The sequence below is a fragment of the Erpetoichthys calabaricus genome, chromosome 2 (assembly GCF_900747795.2).
Source record: "Erpetoichthys calabaricus chromosome 2, fErpCal1.3, whole genome shotgun sequence".
In the NCBI taxonomy this organism is placed as follows: domain Eukaryota; kingdom Metazoa; phylum Chordata; class Cladistia; order Polypteriformes; family Polypteridae; genus Erpetoichthys; species Erpetoichthys calabaricus.
Window position 1 is genome coordinate 260,275,844 of NC_041395.2, and position 22,960 is coordinate 260,298,803.

The window sequence follows — 22,960 nt, forward strand, 5'->3', positions numbered from 1 at the left end:
ACATATATTATATACAAATTAAATTAAGAAATTGCCGTTATTCATTTTCATGTTTTGTTTTTTTTTTGTCAAGGCCAAAAGGAGCCATTACAAGGAGGCTGAAGAGCCGCATGCGGCTCCAGAGCCGCGGGTTGCCGACCCCTGCTCTAGATAGTTGTGATCTGCTGCTACTGGCCATCTTACAGTTCAAGGATAAAATTTCACAAAATTCAGCAAGACATTGTTCAAATTTGCAGCTCCTACTTAATGTAATTTCTTCCAGGCTGTAGTCCAATTGTCTTGATGTTCAAACACAGATTCAAGACCCATCTGTTCACTCTTTTATGTATATTTCCTGTGTATTAGCCCATCTTGTACCCTATGATACCATCATACCCCACTCTAATTCACACTGATTCATGTCAGAGGCTCTACCTTAAATTTATTGATCTATTTTATATTCTAATCTTGTTCATATCTCATTATTGGTAATACAGTAACGTTTTGACTTGCAAAGATCCTTCTCGTAAAGATATTTCATGTTATATTTTAATGTTGTTTGTTCTGCAAAGCAGATTGCAATGTGTCTGCTGTTAATGGTCAATATAAAATACAGACTGATCAACTTAACTGTGCCTTCACTCTGTGTAGAGGTTGCATGTTTTCTTCTTGCACTATAATCGTGTATGTTGCTCTGTAACACACTTTATAATTGTGCAGACAAATACTGATTATTAGTAAGATGTTGTACTCACCCCGCCTACTGGGCATGAGCTGTCGAGTGAGTCACATGACTCTCCAGTGTTGATGCAATGAGGCCCCTTGGTATTAGGCGAAGCATCACCCAAATTTGAAGATGAAAATGCAGCAACAAATGGTCCCTGTAGACATCAAGAGGAATTTACACCTTTAGTGGATGTCGATGAATTAGTGGGTGCATTTCAGACAGACCGCAGGCATATTCATATGGTAGCAGTGAGCAGAGAAGAACTGCACAGATTCAGCCATTGGATCATAATAGCATTTCAATTTCTAGATGTCCATACCTCCCCAGGAAGTGAGCCGGTATTCTTCTCTTCTTCAAAGAGATAAGATGCGTAACCCATGTTATCACTGCTTATCATAAGGTTGGTGTTGTTCATGCTGACAGGATGAACTGCAAACCAACTACAGATAACCAGCATGAGAAAAATCAGAACAAAACTGGAAATGCGATGCACAGTTCCACCTGTAAGTAGTAAGGTGAATCTGCAGGCCTACTATACCTTAGTGCTGCAATGCCATCGCCATCCATATCAGTAAACCTTAGCACAATAAGATCTTTGTCTGTGTTAGATGTATACCTAAAAATGTGAACAAATAGGATTTTCAAAGCAGATCATTTTAATTTAGATAACCTGATAAGCTGAAGTCCTTTGTTATAGCAACATAGTAATAGGCCAGAGTAGGTAGGTAGGTAGGTAGATAGATAGATAGATAGATAGATAGATAGATAGATAGATAGATAGATAGATAGATAGATAGATAGATAGATAGATAGATAGATAGATAGATAGATAGATAGATAGATAGATAGATACTTTATTGATCCCAAGGGAAATTTAAGAACAAGTAGATAAAAATCATACCAAGTTAAATATAAACATTTAAGTACACACTATACAAATAACAAATACTATACAAATAATGCAGTCATGAGCTGGTGCATACAATAATACCAGTGCAATGAGAATTATTCAAATAATGCTATACTACCTAAGAGACAGGTGGCACCTAATATTAAAGAAACAGATAATAAAGTGACATTAATATTAAAGTAAAATAAAATAAAATAAAGTGACATGGCTTAAGCTGACATTGTAACATGTTGTAGAACCCACATGGACAGGATGGGCATCCCAGCCAGTAGAGGGGATGATTGCTGACGCAGACAGGAGAGTCCTAATAGGCAGACAAGCATCCCGGCTGGGGAGGAAAGAAGAAGCAGACCCGGAAGGAGGGATCGGAAAGGATAGACAGACAGCCCATTGAAAAGAAAAGATGTTGCTGAGGGTTGGTTATTCCCCCAGCACGCTAGATGGCAGCAGTGGCAGATATCAGTACCCGGTGGAAAGACATTAGGGCATGCAGGGAAATCTAGTCCAGCAGAGCAGCCCTGCTGACTTCACTGGGTGCTGCAAGAGAGCACTGCAGGGAGATAAGTTCCTTGCTGTAATGGACTTCCATATGATCTGGAAATGCTTCCATCGGGCAGGGCCCTGGCACCCTTGGCCAGGTGAGTCGGAACTGGGAGGAAGAGAGGCAACACTCAACTGGAGGTGGGCAGTGCGATGGTGAGAGAAATTGTACTGGTACACTGAATTATCCATCCATCCATCCATTTTCCAACCCGCTGAATCCGAACACAGGGTCACGGGGGTCTGCTGGAGCCGATCCCAGCCAACACAGGGCACAAGGCAGGGAACAATCCTGGGCAGGGTGCCAACCCACCGCAGACACTGAATTATGAATTTTGCAATTCGACTAGAGCAGGGGTCTGCAACCTTCACTATCAAAAGAGCCATTTTGCCCCCTCTTCCTCCAAAGAAAAATAGTCTGGAGCCGCAAAACATAACACAGCTTATAAACTTTTAAAAGTTTTAATCTTTTTTTAGATTTTACATGTTACAACCACGGAATACAACAAACAGAAGTGCAGTGTGCATGTGTAGGCCTACTTTGAAATAAATTTAACTGAACTCTGCAGGCCTATTTGAGTCCTTCCTATACCTGTATAAAATTAAAATAAAAAACTAGCCCACTTTAATATAAATAAAACATTTAGCTGTAGCTTAGCAGCTTTAAAAAAGTAAACATAAAATTCCATTTCAGTGTGCTCTCATCCTCTTCAGGTTTCCCTCTCAGCCAGCAATCAACTGAAGCACCTGAACATACAAAAAAACCTACATCAGCTCCGGGTCTGAAATAAATGTGTTTTTTTTTTTGTTTTTTTTAAAATATTAGCCTATTAAATGCTATTGTTCTCACCTGTTTAATGTGACTTCTGTTTCTGAAGTTCGCTGCAGATCATCTCTAGCACTTTGAGCTACTTTTTGTATGAAAATGTGCTATATAAATAAATGTTGTTGTTGTTGTTCTATGTCGGGGCTATACGATGTGACTTTGACCTTCACACAGGACTGCAGGCTCATGTGTGAGGTGGGAGAGATATTTGGACTTTATTTAGTTCATTCTTGAGAAAACTTGCTCACATAAGTATGTTGAGCCAAAGATGGACAGGACTCCAAATGCATATTTTTTCATGTTCATATATGTTTCGGGAATGGCACTCCATGTATTGAAAACAAGTTTGTCGGGTTTGGGGAGGTTTTCAATATCACTCCATTTGTGCTCTTTAGCGAGAGTAGCCTTCTGACGGGCGACTTCTTCAAGATCCGCTGTCAGGCATTTGAACTTGGACACCCATAAATCTTTATCCGCTATGCGGCCAGTTCAATTTCTAGATCGGGCTTACTTACTCCTGTGAATGCGGATGTGTTCAGCAGGGATGGGTCGATGTCCAGGGAAGGAGAGAGTGTTTTTTTTCTTTCTGAACTCACTGAATCTTTCTCTAAATGCAGCTTGCATTGCAATAATTGTACGGTGGAAATAATCACAATTTATGTGAATGTTCACTGCTTTGAACTCTCTCAGGGAGGGGAAGTGAGAGAGTGTACCTTTCTGTACATCTCTGGCAAACACTGTCATCATGCGCTCAAACACCAAAACATTTAAAGTCAGAGAATAGATGCTCTGATATTTTTATGAACGATTCTTTCATGTATTCTCCGTCTGTGAACGGCTTACCCCTCCTTACGATCTCTTGAGCTGCCACAAAACTAGCAGCTGTAGTTGATTGTGGAGAAGTGATCCACTTTTTTTGTTTGCTCTGTTCAGCTTTCCGTTGCAGTTCCGAAATTGCTCTCTTTCGCTTATCTTCACTTGGGTATTTTTCAGTGAATGCTGAGTGCTTGTTTCGAAAATGTCTTTCAACGTTACATTTTTTGTTGTTCGATAATTTATCGCCACATATTAAGCACACCGGTAAGCCAGCGTCGTTGGCGGTGAAGGCAAATGCTTCTGTCCACGCAGAATTAAACTCTCTGTTCTCTTCTGGGATTTTTCATTTTTGGGATTTATTCATGGTTAGTGCAGGGGTCGCACACTCCAGAAGCCACCTGCAGGTAAAGGCGAGGGCTATAGACGTAGATGTGACGCATATTTTAGTTGACAAATTATAAATAAAAAATAAAAATAAAAATTAGATGTTAAAGTGTATAACAGTAGTAGTAGTAAATAAACATTATATATATTACATATATTATATACAAATTAAATTAAGAAATTGCCGTTATTCATTTTCATGTTTTGTTTTTTTTTTGTCAAGGCCAAAAGGAGCCATTACAAGGAGGCTGAAGAGCCGCATGCGGCTCCAGAGCCGCGGGTTGCCGACCCCTGGACTAGAGGATTTAGGTGAATAAATCAACCTTAATTTGAACCCAGGACTGTCCTTGTGTGTTTGTGTTGGGGTTTGGGTTTGCTGATGCCCCGGTTTCCATCACAGAGTTTAAAGTGGCACATTATGAAAAGGTCATACAATAGTGACCAGGAAGTGAGAGATCAGATGTAGTGCATAGCTAATACAGCTAATATATCTTATGAGCAGAGAAGTATCATCAGGCCCAGAACTCAACCAGGCCCTGCCCCTGTTGGAAAGAGTTAAAGAGTCTAATGGCTCTGGGCACAAAATACAATTTTACTGTGATGCTGTATATAGCAATAAACAGTATACAGGCAAATCTTTAGGAATAACCAGCTTTACATACAGTAATAGAGGAGACAATAGTTTATTAAAGGCAAATAAGAGGCAAGTCGACAGAGTAGACAGCAAAACTGGGAATAGACTCACAAGCATAGGAAATGTCTCTTCATAACTACCCTTCCATTTTTGTAAGGCTTTTTCCTGCTAAATACCTCTAGCAGCTACCTGTAGTTCAACACACTAATTCATGACAGTGAATACCCGTCACACCAGGTCAATTCAGTCAGCCTGACAGAATATTCTTAGGCCAATAAACTAGGCCAGCACAGACTTACACAGGACAAATGCTCAGAAGGGGGCGTGCAGCCAGTTGGCCGTGGTCTCCAGGACTCTGACTGCATCTGACTGTGTCTTATAACTGACCGTGGAACCTCAAGAGGTTTATTTTCTCAAAGGATGCTGCTGAGTTTTAGTTTTCCTCTCTTCTGTTGTTCATAGTATAGCAATTAAGTTAATGGACAAATACCGTTAGGTTGTATTTTGTGTTAATCAGTTCGAAAATTACTTTTCCTTCCTGTATGTTTAAAAATATCTGTGTCAGTATGTATATTCATTATGGAATTAGTAATTTATAAAGTACTACATTTACCTGTGAACTTGTTACAGTGCTGTGAGCCAGCACTCATAACAAACAAAAAACTGAAAGAATACACTACAAAAATAGGAAAAACTTCAACTTGAAATATTTCATACTTTACAGTTCTTGCTGAGTTAGCCTTTGTTAATGAACATCCCAGATGGTGGCGGTAAAAAGAATTGCCGGTATTTTGCATTGCAGGATTCTACCGCCTACCAAACTGCTAAAACACAAATGAGAGAGCACAGGATAGGCCAGCCATACTGTACGTGTGTCACTGGCACCTAACCTTAAGGGAACTATCATAATATTTATTTTGAATACCACATTTTATGCCACACCAAGCCTTGTTTCAAGGATGGGTTATCATAAGGACTAAATTTCAGTTTTTATAGGGGGATTCCTCCACATGTAAAAATAAACCAAGAAGATGGTTGGGGGGGGGGGATGGGTTCTGCACAAGTTTTAGAAAACAATGATATACAATTAAAAACTGTGTTACCCAGCTTTGTGCAGAACATTCTGTAAGAAAAGTGGCCTCAGTAATAGTGTTGTTGGTTACTCAGGAGGACCCAAACCATTTTTTGCCATTCAAGTCTGGGAGGCTGCAATCTCTTTTTTTTGGTGCGGGACGTCTCCCGAGCTTAACTTAAACTTCTACTAAGCTTAACTCTGTTTTAATACACCTAGCACCACTTTCCAGCTGCAGTTATCCAAAGCGAGCTTCACTCTGTCTTTGTATTACCTGTTTATGTTTTAACAAAGCAGTCAGGCTGTCTAAGAACCAAGAGCAAATAAAAACATGGAAATAAAAAGATAAAGACAGAGAGAGAGAGAGAGAGAGAGAAAGAGATGGATTTAAAGGGAGCATCCACTGAGAAACAAACATTTTGAACTGAGCATTACGTCCAAATTGTTTGCTTCTTTTCATCAGTCTTCCAGTTCACATGGATCCTGGTTTGGTCTCTAAATTTTTCTTTTTGTCTCACCCAGCTGGTTTATGATCTCAATAAATGAACAAGGAAAACAAATACATGCAATTGATTAATAAAAAGCATAGAACATACCTCTTTCTTTCCTCTGCTGGGTTATTCAGGTAAGCATGAGGACTTCTGTTTAAACTGCTAGTTTCTTCTCTTCCTTTGTTAATGAAAATTCTACCTTCTTTCATATTATCATGAGCACGATCAATGCTCTGAAATCAACAGAAACACAAAAGCAAAAGGGAGGTAAAGAATTGTATAGCAAGCATGGGAATAACAGAAAACACATTTAAATCATGAGCCTCTAAAATGTCCAGCCCAGCAAGCAGGTCCTCCGACTTGGCAGGGAAAACTTGGGTGTTGATGGCAAGATTGGCACTACAGGCACCATTAAAAAAAAAAAACTTACACTGTTCAGTGTGGTGCTGAGGTGTCACCCGTTGGACGCCTGCATTTGGTTCTCAACTCAGGTGGTTCACCATGTTGTGGGTGCGGCAACACGCTGTAATCATTTCCCATTGGGATTAATAAAGTATCTATCTATCTATCTATCTATCTATCTATCTATCTATCTATCTATCTATCTATCTATCTATCTATCTATCTATCTATCTATCTATCTATCTATCTATCTATCTATCTATCTAATCAATGCATGCTCCCAATCTCACTCTCTCTAACATGGTCTTCTTCTCCCTGAAGTGACTAACCCGTAAGGTACTGTTTATTGCTAAAGAATTGCCAATGACCTTCTTTGGTTTGAGTTAAGATTTTCTGTTTGACCTTTGTATATTAAAGACACAAGAACACATGTTTGATTTTTAGGTCGTCAAATAGCAGGATGATGTTGTATAGATTGTGAATTTGAAAGGTAGTCACACACGTGTGCATAGGTGGCAGTCAAAGAGCTTAACTGAGGGTAAGAGGTCAGCTCGGGGGTTGATGAAGTGCACTAACCTCTTTTCTCTCTCTTCTAGAGAGATCGTCAGTAGGGAAACCCAGCTAAACCGACATCAACTTCCACATTCCTGTCCAGACCACGCCCTCCTACTGATCTCACTTCCGCCACTCCCCTCACAGACCCGCCTCTTCCTGCACACCACCTATAAAAGCTCTATTCAGACTCAGTCCTTTGTGATTACTCGGTGATTTGTTTTGCTGTGTTTACCATATATACTCACAAGTCTTGAAACCTGAAAAATCGATCATAAAATCAGACCCCGACTTATATACCTGTTCAGAAATGCGACACTTACATTTTTTTTTTTACATCTTCTTGCCTCCTCCAATCTCGCATCAGTTTCTCAGACACATTGAACTTTGTTGCAGCAGCGCAGTTAATAATTTCTTTTGCTACTTCAACGACATTTAATTTAAAACCAGCTTCATATTTTCTTTTGATCATAGATAAGGGATGCTCTTACGATAAAGGTGCATGAGGGTGTGAGATACAAAAAACACAAATCAGTGCAAACGTCGCTTCAGAATAGTTTGGGTATTACTGTGTGGTCACTTAGGCACAACACATAGAAAAAAAAGGCAGTGTGCTCCGTGGTTACTCTCTCAGGTGGGCGTTAGCATATCATAATTTCTTGGACCAATAGTGTGAGTTTTCCACGTTCAACTTATACGACGACATTATAAAATACCAGAAATTATACGGTAAAATCAAGTCCCAACTTATCCGTGAGTATATATGGTATCTTTTGCAATATATGGGGTGGATCCCCAAACCTTTTCCTCTGTGTTCCCTCCTTATTACATTTCTACATTTTCAGTTCAATTCACTTTGTATTCTTGTATGCCTCTTCACCGAGTACAAGCTAAGAATGGATAAAAAAAGCATGCACAACAAGGTAAAAGACAGTAAAACAGAAGATGGATCTCATTAGCTAAGCATAAACATAATCATGGCAATAGTAAATTTCATTAACGTAGAAACTGAGACATGGCCAGTTCACAACATTTAAGATAAAAACAAGAACTCCTGTTAACGACAAAATAAAGATCTGTGGATCCATGGTCATTTGTAAAAGCAAAAGTCAAATTTTTACAATAGACATCAAAATCTGTATGTTCATGGACACTGCAAAGAATATCTCTCCTTAACCCCAAAGTCAAGAGACTTAATGTACCTCCACAATCCCATTGACAATGGCTGTGATGGACTCCTTCAGATAGCCTTTACTGGTCAGCATAAACAGAGTATACTGGAAGTACCCCGCAGGTCCCGAGTGTGTATGAGTGCCACTCAGCACTACATTATCTTGACTATAAAGGTGGCCGTATTTCATTTGCAATTTATTCAGAACCTGCAAGAAAAACCAAAAAAAATTAGTACTAAAGTCTTTTTTTTTTACTTAAAGTGTGTAAATGCCTGTCGGATTTTATTCCATTTCCCATGTGTGTTTGTGTGTAAGGTAGAATGGATTACCTTTCAAGGTGGGCTCTGGTTTCGATGCCCCATCTATCACACATGTTTCAGTTGCTTTTGTGATCCTGAATTTTTCCAGAAAAAAAACTGATGACTACATCTGAAGTGTAAGATATCCTGGACTGCAGTTTGTGTCTAGGTTTTGAGGGGAATTCTTTATTTATTTTGGCATTTGTGTAAACCATTCCTTAGGTTACTATCCTGGGCCAAGTCAATAGACGGAACAAGTCAACAAGAAACAGGTGGAACGTTTATCAATGATGTCTGTGCTTATATTATTTGCTGATGGTCACCTGAGGTCAAAATAAGACTGCCATCCCAGCAGCATGTTGCAAAAGGCAACTAAAGGAGGCTGTCATAAGGATGCACATCTACCCATAAAAACGTCTGTTTCAAACCCCCCAAAACTGGAAGGGCAACCGACCGATGGGTTTGAAATCAGTGTGCTTACCTCAGTGCTACAAAGCTATCAAGCAAGAAAATAGAATAGAAAATAATTTAAAGGTGAGCAGCAGATGACAAAATGAAGGCAATTTAAAACAAACACAATGAAACATACAACAAAGCATCAGTAACAATAATAGAATAAAACATCATCAAATAACACAGGCAAAATCTGAATAAAAGAGGGCAGAAGATCTCTATAAATGTTAGACTCCTTAAAAGTTCATTGAAACAGTGAGTTGTAAGCAGCTTTCTAAAGCAGTTGAAAGTGAAGGTGAAAGCTCTCGCTGCCACAGTTCTAAGTTTGCAATGGCGCTGCTGCATGATGAAGAAGGTCTGGGAATATATGGCTTGATACCCTCACAGATACCCTTGGGAACCACTTTATTAGGTAATAATGTCTAGTATTGGGTCAACCCCGTTTTATCTTCAGAGAAGCAGGAATTCTTGAAGGCAAAGATTCTGCTAAGTGCTGATAAAATACCTAAACAATTTAGGTCCATGCTATCTCAATAGTATTGTAGCAAGCCTACATAACACTACAAGCGGGTTAGCTTTCTGGACTGGCCGTCACTGTATTATATGGTATGGACGTTGACAAAGAAATATCCCTTCAGGCGTTATAGTGGACAACCAAGTTTAGTAAGTCTGGAGCCGGTAAGGACTCCAGCTGCCATATGCAGGCATCATGTATCTATGACAACTAAGCAGGAAGTGGACATTTCCGTGGGAAACCTTTCTTTTTAAGGGGAACGGCGGACCGAGAAAGAAGAAAGGGATAGAAGCAGAAGGCAAGGGACTCGGCTATCTACGCCGAAGAATACAGTATGATCAGACTTCACCCAGGGATGTCCGCTATTTGTGGGTGGCCACCCAGAAGTTGAAAACAGGAGGCAAATTCTCGACAGGAGGCAAGGGGTTACGGTATATGGACCTGTAGTTCTCCAGGTGCTGCCGTTGGTGAGTCAGGCTCGTATTTCTAAATTCTTTGGGATAGCAAGAAGCTAGCCATATTTGCCTGAGGACCATTTTTCCTTTCATCGATGAGAACTGTGCGACCGGATTCATCGCCGTTTCACACAGACTATGTTTAATCTTTCTCCTTTTGATTTGCCTTTTATTTCGTGTGTGTTTCGTACCAGGGATTAAGATTTGGCCACTGAGGGTAAGGAGGTAAGAGAGGGCATCCAGGGAAAAATGGGATCACAAACGATCACCCAGTCATCTTTCACGTAAATACATAAATATTGTACCCTAAATTACAATACACTTGCTTATTTAACCAACTGAACTAACATCTAGGTTTCTGTCAAGCATTGGCAGGCGCGGAAAGTGGGGGAAGAGGGGTTGAGGACTGAATATTTTTAAATACTAATATATCCTTCGAACATCATCCAAGTGTGAAGTGTAGCGAACGCGCACATTTTGGCCGATTGTTACAGTATCACTCAGTTCCTACAGCTTTTTCAGCCTCATACTGATGCAGCAGACTTCTTGTTCCAAATCATTCCAAAGGCGATCTATTGGACTGTGAATTTCAGATGGCACTTTTCCCATTTTATTTTGTGTGGCAAATGCATATAATCCATCTTTGTGAAGAAATAACTTGAAAAATACCAACCATACCCTTTAAATCTGGGCCATTCTCTAAAATCCTTGCTATTATCACCTACCTAGCATAATGGTAGTGAGGAGGTGTGCCATGGACTTCTTTTTGAATGTAATGCATGATGTAATGCATGCATGAATCTTGAGCCATTGTGACTGTGACAGGACAGGAGTGATACAATAATGTAATGAGGTTTGAGTAAGTGCACGAGTAGCACAGTTTTGGTGCTTCTTAAGGAGTTTTGCAGGTAGTTTGGAAAGCAGTAATTTACAATAGTCTAACCCAGAAGGCGCGTAATAAGCCTTTCAGCAACAGCCCATGCGATGAATGGCCTAAGTCTGGAAATATTGCAGAGGTGATTGTAGGGAATTTCAGTAGTGTTTTAATGTGTGCCTGTGCAACTGACTCCAAAAGTTTCATGTATAAAAAGTATTTAATATCCAAGTCCTACCAATCAATGAATTTTGTGCATAGATGATTAAAATAACCTCAGTCTTTGAACAATTTAATTAAGGGAAATTGTGTTGCATCCATAACTTTATTTCTTTGAAGCAAACAGTAAAGACAGTAATGGTAAACATATTTTAGGTTTAAAACCAAGAATGATTTGAGTGTCATAAGCACTGTATTTCCTAATGATATGCCCTAAGGGTAATATGAGGATGCTAAACAAAATATGGCCTGGAGCCAATCACGGAGAAACGTCATGATACACTGGAGTAGATGAAGGTGTATTACTACCTGTGAAAGCAAATTGCTGTCTGATAAGCAGGACTTAAGCCAGTCAAGCCCAGTTCCAGTGAACCCCAGTGATTCCCTCCTAATCGACTGAATGGCAGACTGTGTTCAAGGCAGCACTGAGGTCAAACAGTACTAAGACTTTAATGTAAGCTCCTGAGTCAGCTGAAGTAAGGAGATCGTTGCCAATACTTGACTGGGGCAGCTCCAGCGCTGTGTCCAGTTCTGAAGCCAGACTGGAAAGAGTCAAAGAAATTATACAGAGACAGTGGATCGCTGTAATCTGTTCAGGATTCTTATAGTAGGCTTGCCCTGAAGCCAAGGAGGTCATGCAGGTTTCTGTTGTCATGTTGTAATATTTCAGCTCTGGACACGTGCAGCTTCTGAAAGACCTCTACTGCTACATTATGGTGACAGCCTTACTAAAACGTGCTGTTGGTATTCACTTTTCACTCTATCACTGAGTTACATTTTAGTGTCCTAAATCTTTATTTGTTAATTGTTGTTAATCATTTGGGCCTTGGCTTTTAGAGTTTCCAGACTGTACATTTCTACTTAACTGTTTCATGTTGTGCTAGGATTTAATGATTTGCCTGTATTTTTAATACATTTTTGCCTTTCCCTTTCCTCTACTTATTGATCATTTTACTTATCGAGTTTTTTTATTTGTGCCGCAGTATCCAGTTACCCTCCTGCTGCCTTACTTCACACTGAAGTCTTCTCTATATAACATCTCTAGGAGATCTATTTTGAACTCATTGTGGCCAAATGACTCCTTAAAGGTCAACTTGAAGAATGAGTTCTTTTACCAAGAAGATGAAGGCTTGGCATAGGCGACATTAGCTTGTGGTAATGTAACATTATTGTGCAGCTCATCTGTGAGGGTTGCAGTGAGACAAGATGCCTGGTCAAAGCCTTAAAGAGCAAAGTATACACTTACAGACATAAAAGGCAGGACTAGTGCAATGGATTCTTCTTCTTTCGGCAGCTCCCGTTAGGGGTTGCCACAGCGGTTCATCTTCTTCCATACCTTTCTGTCCTCTGCATCTTGTTTTGTTACACCCATCACCTGCATGTCCTCTCTCACCACATCCATAAACCTTCGCTTAGGCCTTCCTCTTTTCCTCTTCCCTGGCAGCTCTATCCTTAGCATCCTTATCCCAATATACTCAGCATCTCTCCTCTGCACATGTCCAAACCAACGCAATCTCGCCTCTCTGACTTTGTATCCCAACCGTCCAACTTGAGCTGACCCTCTAATGTACTCATTTCTAATCCTGTCCATCCTCGTCACACCCAATGCAAATCTTAGCATCTTTAACTCTGCCACCTCCAGTTCTGTCTCCTGCTCTCTGGTCAGTGCCACCGTCTCCAACCCATATAACATAGCTGGTCTCACTACCATCCTGTAGACCTTCCATTTCACTCTTGGTGATACCTGTCAGTCACAAATTACTCCTGACATTCTTCTCCACCCATTCCACCCTGCCTGCACTCTCTTCTTCACCTCTATTCCACAATCTCCAATTACTCTGTATGGACTAGTGCAATGGATGAAATCAGTTAAATAAGCAGTGACTGCTGTAAAAAAAACTACAACAGGCTTTACCTGATCCAAATGGAAGTCTCCTGAACTTCAGGAGTGGTTTCCTTACTCTGATGCTCTTTTTCCTCTTTATATCATTTCAGATCAAACAAAAGAGATTCAAACAAGTAATTTGAGGGAATGGCCTTTTCTTTAGTCGGAACTGGGCTTTAAAGGCTTGTCAACTGCCACTGCCAAATTGTGCTAGGCAAATTGGGGCAAAAATACAGAAACAAAGAAAGAGAGAAAAGGAAAGCATGATAAGAATAACACAGGGATTACCTCAAGACGGAGTCGCTGTGACACCATCCCAATATCCACACTTACGAAAACGACTCGCTTGGAGCCATCGGACACAATGAAGGCTCGGCTAAAGAGTCTCATGTGAAGTCCTCCAGCTACTTGATTAGGATTAGCATATCCCATCTATTCAAGAAACACAAAGACATGCAGTGAACCAAAAATTAAAATTCCAAAACTACTATAATTTATATTTTGATTCCTGCAGAATAAAATATATTTTCTCCATTACTATAATGAAATGAGGTAACTTTTGTTAATAGATGAATTAGTGGAAGATTTCAAGCCTTGGACTTCTGACATTGGAGAGCTGAACTTAAAGGTCCTGGTGCCCTCGCCAGCAGGCAATGATATCCTGTCAACACCACATTTGACTGAGGTTATATAATTAAGCCTGCAAAGTGGACTTAGGGAAAAGTTAAAACTGCTACTGATCCTCTCCTGTTAATAAAGTTTATGTACATTTTGTAAAAATGTTAGGGTTCAGGTTAGGGGTAGAGTTATGGGTAACTGCTGCATGTTACATTGCAGTACATATTTCATATATTCATTTATAAGTTATGCAGTCATGAAGCACTATTTTTGATACCAAACTGTAACTCGATCTTTCCAGAGCGACTAATAGGCACAGCAAGAGATGCCAAAGATGACTGTAAATCAACATAATGGTAAAGAAAAACTCCGGAACAACTAGAAAAAGAATTCAGAATTGTATCTCTGCAGCACACCATAGCTTATGACCACTTTCTTGCTGTCTCATTTGTGTACCTGCCTCACGTGTCTTTTAGACAGTTCTATCCTTAGACAGGTTAGGTCAGTATATGACTGTCATACATTATTTATGGGATTTCTTGCAGAATTTTCTCTTCTCATTTCGGTAATCCATGAAATAAGTAAATAAAAGTGGTGACTGCAAATAAATGATATTGTGACTTTCACTGACAACTCAGACCTAGCTGCCAGCTTTACACAATTTTAGATACAAGAAATCAGTGCATGCAAGTCAACCACTTGTCAGATAACCTTAAAGTGTTTTAGCACCATAAAGTAAAACACAGAAATGTCACAACTTTCTCAAACCTCATTTCCTGATCAACCAAAAAACATTGATAAATATGTTGTCTTACTCACCAGCGGCAAATCAGCAGCTGGTCCAGTACAATCTCCTCTTCCAACACCAATCCAATAGCGAGTTTGGGGTTTTTCTGGGTTATACTGGACATCTGAAAATCATTTAAAAATATTTCTGTGTGCAGTAGAGGAGTTACTCTCTATTATCCTTACAAAAGTATATCCCAATGTATCAATCTTTCTGCCTATCCTTTGCTTAACCCTTAATGTCCATTATCAAAGGGAATCAGAGATTATTCTGGAGCATGAAGTAGTCAGTCCATCACAGAGCCCAGACATGCATTTACAGGTCAATGTGCAGTTGCCAGTCTGACATTGGGATATGGAGAGAAGCTGGAAGTCAAAATTTACACTGAAATCAACCCAGCCAAGTTGCAAACTGAGGCCCAACACAACTTATTATCATTATAACTGTTAAATTAATAAAACTACTAAAAAGCATCAGAGCACAATGCATACTTTCATATTACTAGGTGTACAGGTTTGATCTCTCTTCATATGACATTCGTGTCTGTCCTGTGTACACTAAATCATTCTCCCTGTCACTAATGACCCTTCATTCTTTGGTTTTGCTCACCTTGGACAGCTTTCTGCTCCAGTGCCAGAACAGCGAACAGCCCCGTTATCACTGCAGTCATCAGTGTAAACACCACTATCAAAACCACCTCGAGGGAAGTGAAAGCTCTTCGACAATGTCTAGATGGCATTCTGCTTGGTACTCCTGAAAATAGATAGATAGATAGATAGATAGATAGATAGATAGATAGATAGATAGATAGATAGATAGATAGATAGATAGATAGATAGATAGATAGATAGATAGATAGATAGATAGATAGATAGATAGATAGATAGATAGATAGATCTTTATTTGTTCCCAGGTGGGTATCTGGCTTTTTACAGAAGATCTTAAAAATGAATAAATTAATAAATAAACACACACACACTATTGTCCGAACACACAACAGAATGACTAAAAAGCAAGAAGATGAAAACGAAAGGAAACTTCTGCGTTGGCTCTCACAGTCCCAGTGAGGTGTTATGCAGGAGTATTGCTGTTGGTATAAAGGAGCTCCAGTAACATTTCTTGACACATTTCTGTTGAATAATTCATTGGTTGAGAGTGCTCAGTGCTAGTGTGTCAGAGAGGGGATGTGCAGCACTGTTCATAATGGCACTCAGATTTGTTTTAATTCTCTCCTTTGCAGTTACCTCAAAGGGGGCCCAGAATATGTGCTATAACTGAGCTTGCCATTTTAATTAGCTTTTTGATGCAGTGGGCCTCTCTTGAACTGATGTTATCAGCCCAGTGCACCACAGTGTAGAAAACTACACTGGTCATCAGAGAGTTGTAGAAGATGTGAAGGATGTCCTCTCCACATTAAAGGAACACAGTCTCCTAAGGAAAATAGTCTGGTCTGCCCTTTCTTGTAGAGTTCCTCTGTGTTGCTAGACCAGTCCAACCTACCATTAATGTGGACCCCCAAGTACTTGTAGGAGTGTACCACCTCTACATCCACTCCTTGAATAGTGACCAGACATAGAGGCAGTGAAACTCTATAACCAGTTCCTTGGTTTGCTAATGGTAAGATGCAGACAATTCTCTTTGCACCAAGAAACAAAGTTCTCCACCAGACTCCCATACTTTGTCTCATCCCCTTTATCCATATACCCAATACGTGCAAAATAATCTGAGAATTTCTGAAGTGTTATATTTGTAGTCTGATATTTACAGAGTTAAGAGAAAAGAAGAAAGGACTCTTCCTTATGGTGCTCCAGTGTGGCACACATCAGAAGCACAGTCTGCCTGACATACAGTCCATTATCTAGGACACCATACTCTTACTCACCTGCATATCTCTGAGTTTACCCCTTAATGGGTAAATTGGCTGGATGGTGCTGAAGGCACTGGAAAAATCAAAAAACATAATCCTCACAGTGCTGCCAGCTTTGTCCAGGTAAGAATAAGCCTTCTTGTGGAGCAGAGAGATAATTGCATCCTCCTCACCAATCCTTGTCTGATAGGCAAACTGCAGTGGGTCCAGGTGGTCTACCAGAAGAGGACTCATATAGTCCAGGACCAGTCTCTCATGATGTGAGACGTGAGTGCCACAGGTCTGTAGTCATTAGGTGAAGAGGTGCCTGCCTTCTTTGGGACAGGAACAATGCAGGATGTCTTCCACAACAGTGGCACTTTCTGAAGCCTTAGAGACGGAATGAGCAGATGACAAAAGACCCCACAAAGCTGGTGAGCACAGACCTTAAGAGCTCGGGGACTGACTCCATCTGGGCATGCAGCTCTTCCTGTGTGTAGGTTCCTCAGTTATCTCCTTACTTGGTCTTCAGTTATGGACAGTCCACACTGATGGTTAGAGGTGGACTGGGTATTCCAGTTGACATGGTAGTAGTTGTTTATGTAGAAGGAGGGGTGGTGTGGGAAGACTAGTCATTGGAAAAAGGTGACAATGGGAGGGAAACTGTATTAAAAAATTCAGGGTTTTAGTTTCATCCCCTTCTAGCACCTTAGCCCTGGAGTGCTTGAGTCAAGTAATTATCCATCCATCCATCCATTGTCTCCCGCTTATCCGAGGTCGGGTCGCGGGGGCAGCAGCTTGAGCAGAGATGCCCAGACTTCCCTCTCCCCGGCCACTTCTTCTAGCTCTTCCGGGAGAATCCCAAGGCGTTCCCAGGCCAGTTGAGAGACATAGTCCCTCCAGCGTGTCCTGTGTCTTCCCCGGGGCCTCCTCCCGGTTGGACGTGCCCGGAACACCTCACCAGGGAGGCGTCCAGGAGGCATCCTGATCAGATGCCCGAGCCACCTCATCTGACTCCTCTCGATGCGGAGGAGCAGCGGCTCTACTCTGAGCCCCCCCCCCGGATGACTGAGCTTCTCACCCTATCTTTAAGGGAAAGCCCAGACACCCTGCGGAGGAAACTCATTTCAGCCGCTTGTATTCGCGATCTCGTTCTTTCGGTCACTACCCATAGCTCATGACCATAGGTGAGGGTAGGAACATAGATCGACTGGTAAATTGAGAGCTTCGCCTTGTGGCTCAGCTCCTTTTTCACCACGACAGACTGATGCAGCGCCCGCATTACTGCGGATGCCGCACCGATCCGCCTGTCGATCTCGCGCTCCATTTTTCCCTCACTCGTGAACAAGACCCCGAGATACTTGAACTCCTCCACTTGGGGCAGGATCTCGCTACCAACCCTGAGAGGGCACTCCACCCTTGTCCGGCTGAGGACCATGGTCTCGGATTTGGAGGTGCTGATTCTCATCCCAGCCGCTTCACACTCGGCTGCGAACCGATCTAGAGAGAGCTGAAGATCACGGCCTGATGAAGCAAACAGGACAACATCATCTGCAAAAAGCAGTGACCCAGTCCTGAGCCCACCAAACCGGACCCCCTCAACGCCCTGGCTGCGCCTAGAAATTCTGTCCATAAAAGTTATGAACAGAATCGGTGACAAAGGGCAGCCCTGGCGGAGTCCAACTCTCACTGGAAACGGGTTCGACTTACTGCCGGCAATGCGGACCAGGCTCTGGCAACGATCGTACAGGGACCGAACAGCCCTTATCAGGGGGGCCGGTACCCCATACTCTCGGAGTACCCCCCACAGGATTCCCCGAGAGACACGGTCGAATGCCTTTTCCAAGTCCACAAAACACATGTAGACTGGTTGGGCAAACTCCCATGCACCCTCCAGGACCCTGCTAAGGGTATAGAGCTGGTCCACTGTTCCGCGACCAGGACGAAAACCACACTGTTCCTCCTGAATCTGAGGCTCGACTATCCGACGGACCCTCCTCTCCAGAACCCCCGAATAGATTTTTCCAGGGAGGCTGAGGAGTGTGATCCCTCTGTAGTTGGAACACACCCTCCGGTCCCCCTTCTTAAAGAGGGGGACCACCACCCCGGTCTGCCAATCCAGAGGCACTGTCCCTGATGTCCATGCGATGTTGCAGAGGAGTGTCAACCAAGACAGTCCTACAACATCCAGAGCCTTGAGGAACTCCGGGCGTATCTCATCCACCCCCGGGGCCCTGCCACCAAGGAGTTTTTTGACCACCTCGGTGACCTCAGTCCCAGAGATGGGGGAGCCCACCTCTGAGTCCCCAGGCTCTGCTTCCTCATTGGAAGGCATGTTAATGGGATTGAGGAGGTCTTCGAAGTACTCCCCCCACCGACCCACAACGTCCCGAGTCGAGGTCAGCAGCGCACCATCCCCACCATATACAGTGTTGACACTGCACTGCTTCCCCTTCCGGAGATGCCGGATGGTGGACCAGAATCTCCTCTAAGCCGTCCGAAAGTCGTTCTCCATGGCCTCCCCAAACTCCTCCCACGCCCGAGTTTTTGCCTCAGCAACCACCAAAGCCGCATTCCGCTTGGCCTGCCGGTACCTATCAGCTGCCTCCAGGGTCCCACAGGACAAAAGGGTCCTGTAGGACTCCTTCTTCAGCTTGACGGCATCCTTCACCGCCGGTGTCCACCAACGGGTTCGGGGATTGCCACCACGACAGGCACCGACCACCTTACGGCCACAGCTCCGGTCAGCTGCCTCAACAATAGAGGCACGGAACATGGCCCATTCGGACTCAATGTCCCCCACCTCCCTCGGGATGTGGTTGAAGTTCTGCCGGAGGTGGGAGTTGAAGCTACTTCTGACAGGGGGCTCTGCCAGACGTTCCCAGCAGACCCTCACAACACGTTTGGGCCTACCACGCCTGACCGGCATCCTCCCCCACCATCGAAGCCAACTCACCACCAGGTGGTGATCAGTTGACAGCTCCGCCCCTCTCTTCACCCGAGTGTCCAAGACATGTGGCCGCAGGTCCGACGACACGACCACAAAGTTGATCATCGAACTGAGGCCTAGGGTGTCCTGGTGCCAAGTGCACATATGAACACCCCTATGCTTGAACATGGTGTTCGTTATGGACAATCCGTGACGAGCACAGAAGTCCAATAACAAAACACCGCTCGGGTTCAGATCGGGGGGGCCATTCCTCCCAATCACGCCCTTCCAGGTCTCACTGTCATTGCCCACGTGAGCATTGAAGTCTCCCAGCAGAACGAGGGAGTCCCCAGAAGGTATGCCCTCTAGCACCCCCTCCAGGGACTCCAAAAAGGGTGGGTACTCCGAACTGCTATTCGGTGCATACGCACAAACAACAGTTAGGACCCGTCCCCCCACCCGAAGGCGAAGGGAGGCTACCCTCTCGTCCACCGGGGTAAACCCCAATGTACAGGCTCCAAGTTGGGGGGCAATAAGTATACCCACACCTGCTCGGCGCCTCTCACCGGGGGCAACTCCAGAGTGGTACAGAGTCCAGCCCCTCTCAAGGAGATTGGTTCCAGAGTCCAAGCTGTGCGTCGAGGTGAGTCCGACTATATCTAGCCGGAACCTCTCAACTTCGCGCACTAGCTCAGGCTCCTTCCCCTTCAGAGAGGTGACATTCCACGTCCCAAGAGCCAGCTTCTGTACCCGAGGATCGGACCGCCAAGGTCCCCGCCTTCGGCCACCACCCAACTCACACTGCACCTGACCTCCTTGGCCCCTCCCATAGGTGGTGAGCCCATGGGAAGGGGGACCCACGTTGCCTCTTCGGGCTGTGTCCGGCCGAGCCCCATGGGTGCAGGCCCAGCCACCAGGCGCTCGCCATCGAGCCCCACCTCCAGGCCTGGCTCCAGAGTGGGGCCCCGGTGACCCGCGTCCGGGCAAGGGAAAACACCGTCCAAAATTGTTTTTCTTCATAGGAGGTTTGTTTAACCGCTCTTTGTCTCATCCCTCACCTAGGACCAGTTTGCCTTGGGTGGCCCTACCAGGGGCATAAAGCCCCAGACAACAGAGCTCCTAGGATCTTTGGGACACGCAAACCCCTCCACCACGATAAGGTGGCGGTTAAAGGAGGGGATTAATTAATTAATTAATTAATTAATTAAGTAATTATGCCCAGTCCATTCCGGACATCCTTTTGTGTTATTCTGAGTGAGTTTGTTTTCGATTTTAGCTTTGTTACCTTCCTTTCCTTCAATCAGCTTTTTCTTTAGCACATGCTGTTTGTCCTTCAGAGCCACTTTGTTACTGGATTTGAATGCTCTCTTCTCATTCTGGAGACCTTTTAGCTCCTCAGTAATCCAGGGCTTTTTATTTCTAAAGCAACGCACTATCTTTGTGGGTACCACTGAGTCGACACAGAAGTTAATTTAGTCTGTGATGCAGTAACAGAGTCTTCTATATTGTCACCATGTGACTCGCACACCATTTCCCAGTCTGTCATTTAGAAGCAGTCATTCAGCCTCCAGGCTCCACTTCCTCACTATTCTGGTGGTGCCATATAATAACAGGCTTGCAGCTGGGAATAGGATGAATCAAGTTGTGGTCAGATTTACCTAAAGGAGCCAGCAGATTACACTTAAAGGCATCTTTAACATTTGAATACAGCAGGTCTAGCTTGTTAATTCTTCAAGTGGAACTGGTCACAAACTGGTAGAAATTTGTCATTGTTCACAATGAAGGCACCACATAATGTAACTGCAGGGTTGGAGTGAGTCATCTTTAAAGTGTTAGTGACAGAATTAATCATTTCCGTTGCTAGGTCCCCATTTGCGGAGGGAGAAATATAAACATTGATGAAGATGATGTAATTTATCTCCCGGGGCAAATAACGTGGATGAATTCCAACAGCCGCCGAGGTAAGTAAACCTCTCGACAAGGTTGACACTCTTCTCCACAGAGAGTCACACTGCAGATGGCTCTTGGTTTATATCAGGACACTCGCAAGCCCAGACTCTCAAGCCAGAAGCTTGACGGAACCAGCGTGACATTGACCCAGTGCCAAAAACCAAGGCACTGCACTTGGCCAAAATGGAACTGCAGTCATCAGCAACAATCCTGAAGAACTGAACAACACTTGCACTTTCCAATGGCTTCTTTTCTGTGTTTGTGTGTAGAAATGATTAAACTATAATGTGTATTAGGAGTGAAAGCTGCATTTGAAAGCAAGTTAAACAGATTCTTTCTTTTGTACCATATTTCTCTTGTCTTACAAATTCTGCCGTGGTTACTAAAAGAGGTTCAAGTGTGAGCTGCATTTCAAAAAGCACACATTTCCAGGGAGTGTGTGCCCCCTGCCGGACACAGAGTGTTGTTCAGGGCCTCACTGTTGATTCAGAGACAGGCATTAAACCATTAAACTAGTGCTGTGTCTTAACCACTACTCCACAATGCCAGTTGGGAGAACATGAAACACTGGTGCAGGTTAACAAACTTCTGGGAATTTCATGTGGAAGTTAAACGATAGGTTGGACATGTCTAACAGAAACATGAATGAATAAGAGAACACAAAGGAAAGTGATGATTAAACACATAGGACAAAAGCAAACAGCAGTGCTAAAAGAAAACCAAAACATCTCAAAAAAAATTCAGGTTCATTAAAAGAATAAGAGTAACAGAAAAGGTTTGTGGAAAAGCACTGGCGAGGGGTTTGATGTGCCTGAGAACAAACTCAGAATGTGTGAAATGGAGGTTAGGATTTCTAGAACATATTCGGATGTTTCTTAAACTGGTATTCCAACAAAAGAGGAGGAGTGGGGGGAAAAACAATTTGGGGTACAAGTAATAATGTTCTGACTGGATAAAATAAGAATTAGGTATATCTTTTATTATACAGTAATCCCTCCTCCATCGCGGGGGTTGCGTTCCAGAGCCACCCGCGAAATAAGAAAATCCGCGAAGTAGAAACCATATGTTTATATGGTTATTTTTATATTGTCATGCTTGAGTCACAGATTTGCGCAGAAACACAGGAGGTTGTAGAGAGACAGGAACGTTATTCAAACACTGCAAACAAACATTTGTCTCTTTTTCAAAAGTTTAAACTGTGCTCCATGACAAGACAGAGATGACAGTTCTGTCTCACAATTAAAAGAATGCAAACATATCTTCCTCTTCAAAGGAGTGCGCGTCAGGAGAAAGAGGAAAGCAAACAAATCAATAGGGCTGTTTGGCTTTTAAGTATGCGAAGCACCGCCGGTACAAAGCTGTTGAAGGCAGCAGCTCACACCCCCTCCGTCAGGAGCAGGGAGAGAGAGAGAAAAACAAAGTCAAAAATCAATAAGTGCCCTTTGAGCTTTTAAGTATGCGAAGCACCGTGCAGCATGTCGCTTCACGAAGCAGCTGCACACAGAAGGTAGCAACGTGAAGATAATCTTTCAGCATTTTTAGACGAGCGTCCGTATAGTCTAGGTGTGCAAACAGCCCCCCTGCTCACACCCCCTACGTCAGGATCAGAGAAAGTCAGCGCGAGAG

General features: G+C 43.0%; 1 protein-coding gene across 1 annotated transcript in view; it reads right to left on the reverse strand.

Annotated features, from left to right (window-relative positions):
* Positions 1 to 22,960, reverse strand: part of asah2 (N-acylsphingosine amidohydrolase 2) — a 73,658-nt gene that overhangs the window by 44,937 nt on the left and 5,761 nt on the right. The window contains exons 2-9 of the mRNA XM_028793419.2: positions 15,219 to 15,363; positions 14,642 to 14,733; positions 13,493 to 13,636; positions 8,536 to 8,712; positions 6,485 to 6,612; positions 1,245 to 1,322; positions 1,026 to 1,146; positions 735 to 860 (exon numbers count right to left, since the gene is read on the reverse strand). Of these exons, the coding sequence (XP_028649252.2) occupies positions 735 to 860; positions 1,026 to 1,146; positions 1,245 to 1,322; positions 6,485 to 6,612; positions 8,536 to 8,712; positions 13,493 to 13,636; positions 14,642 to 14,733; positions 15,219 to 15,348 (996 nt within the window). The 5' untranslated portion in view covers positions 15,349 to 15,363. The remainder of the gene's footprint in view (positions 1 to 734; positions 861 to 1,025; positions 1,147 to 1,244; positions 1,323 to 6,484; positions 6,613 to 8,535; positions 8,713 to 13,492; positions 13,637 to 14,641; positions 14,734 to 15,218; positions 15,364 to 22,960) is intronic.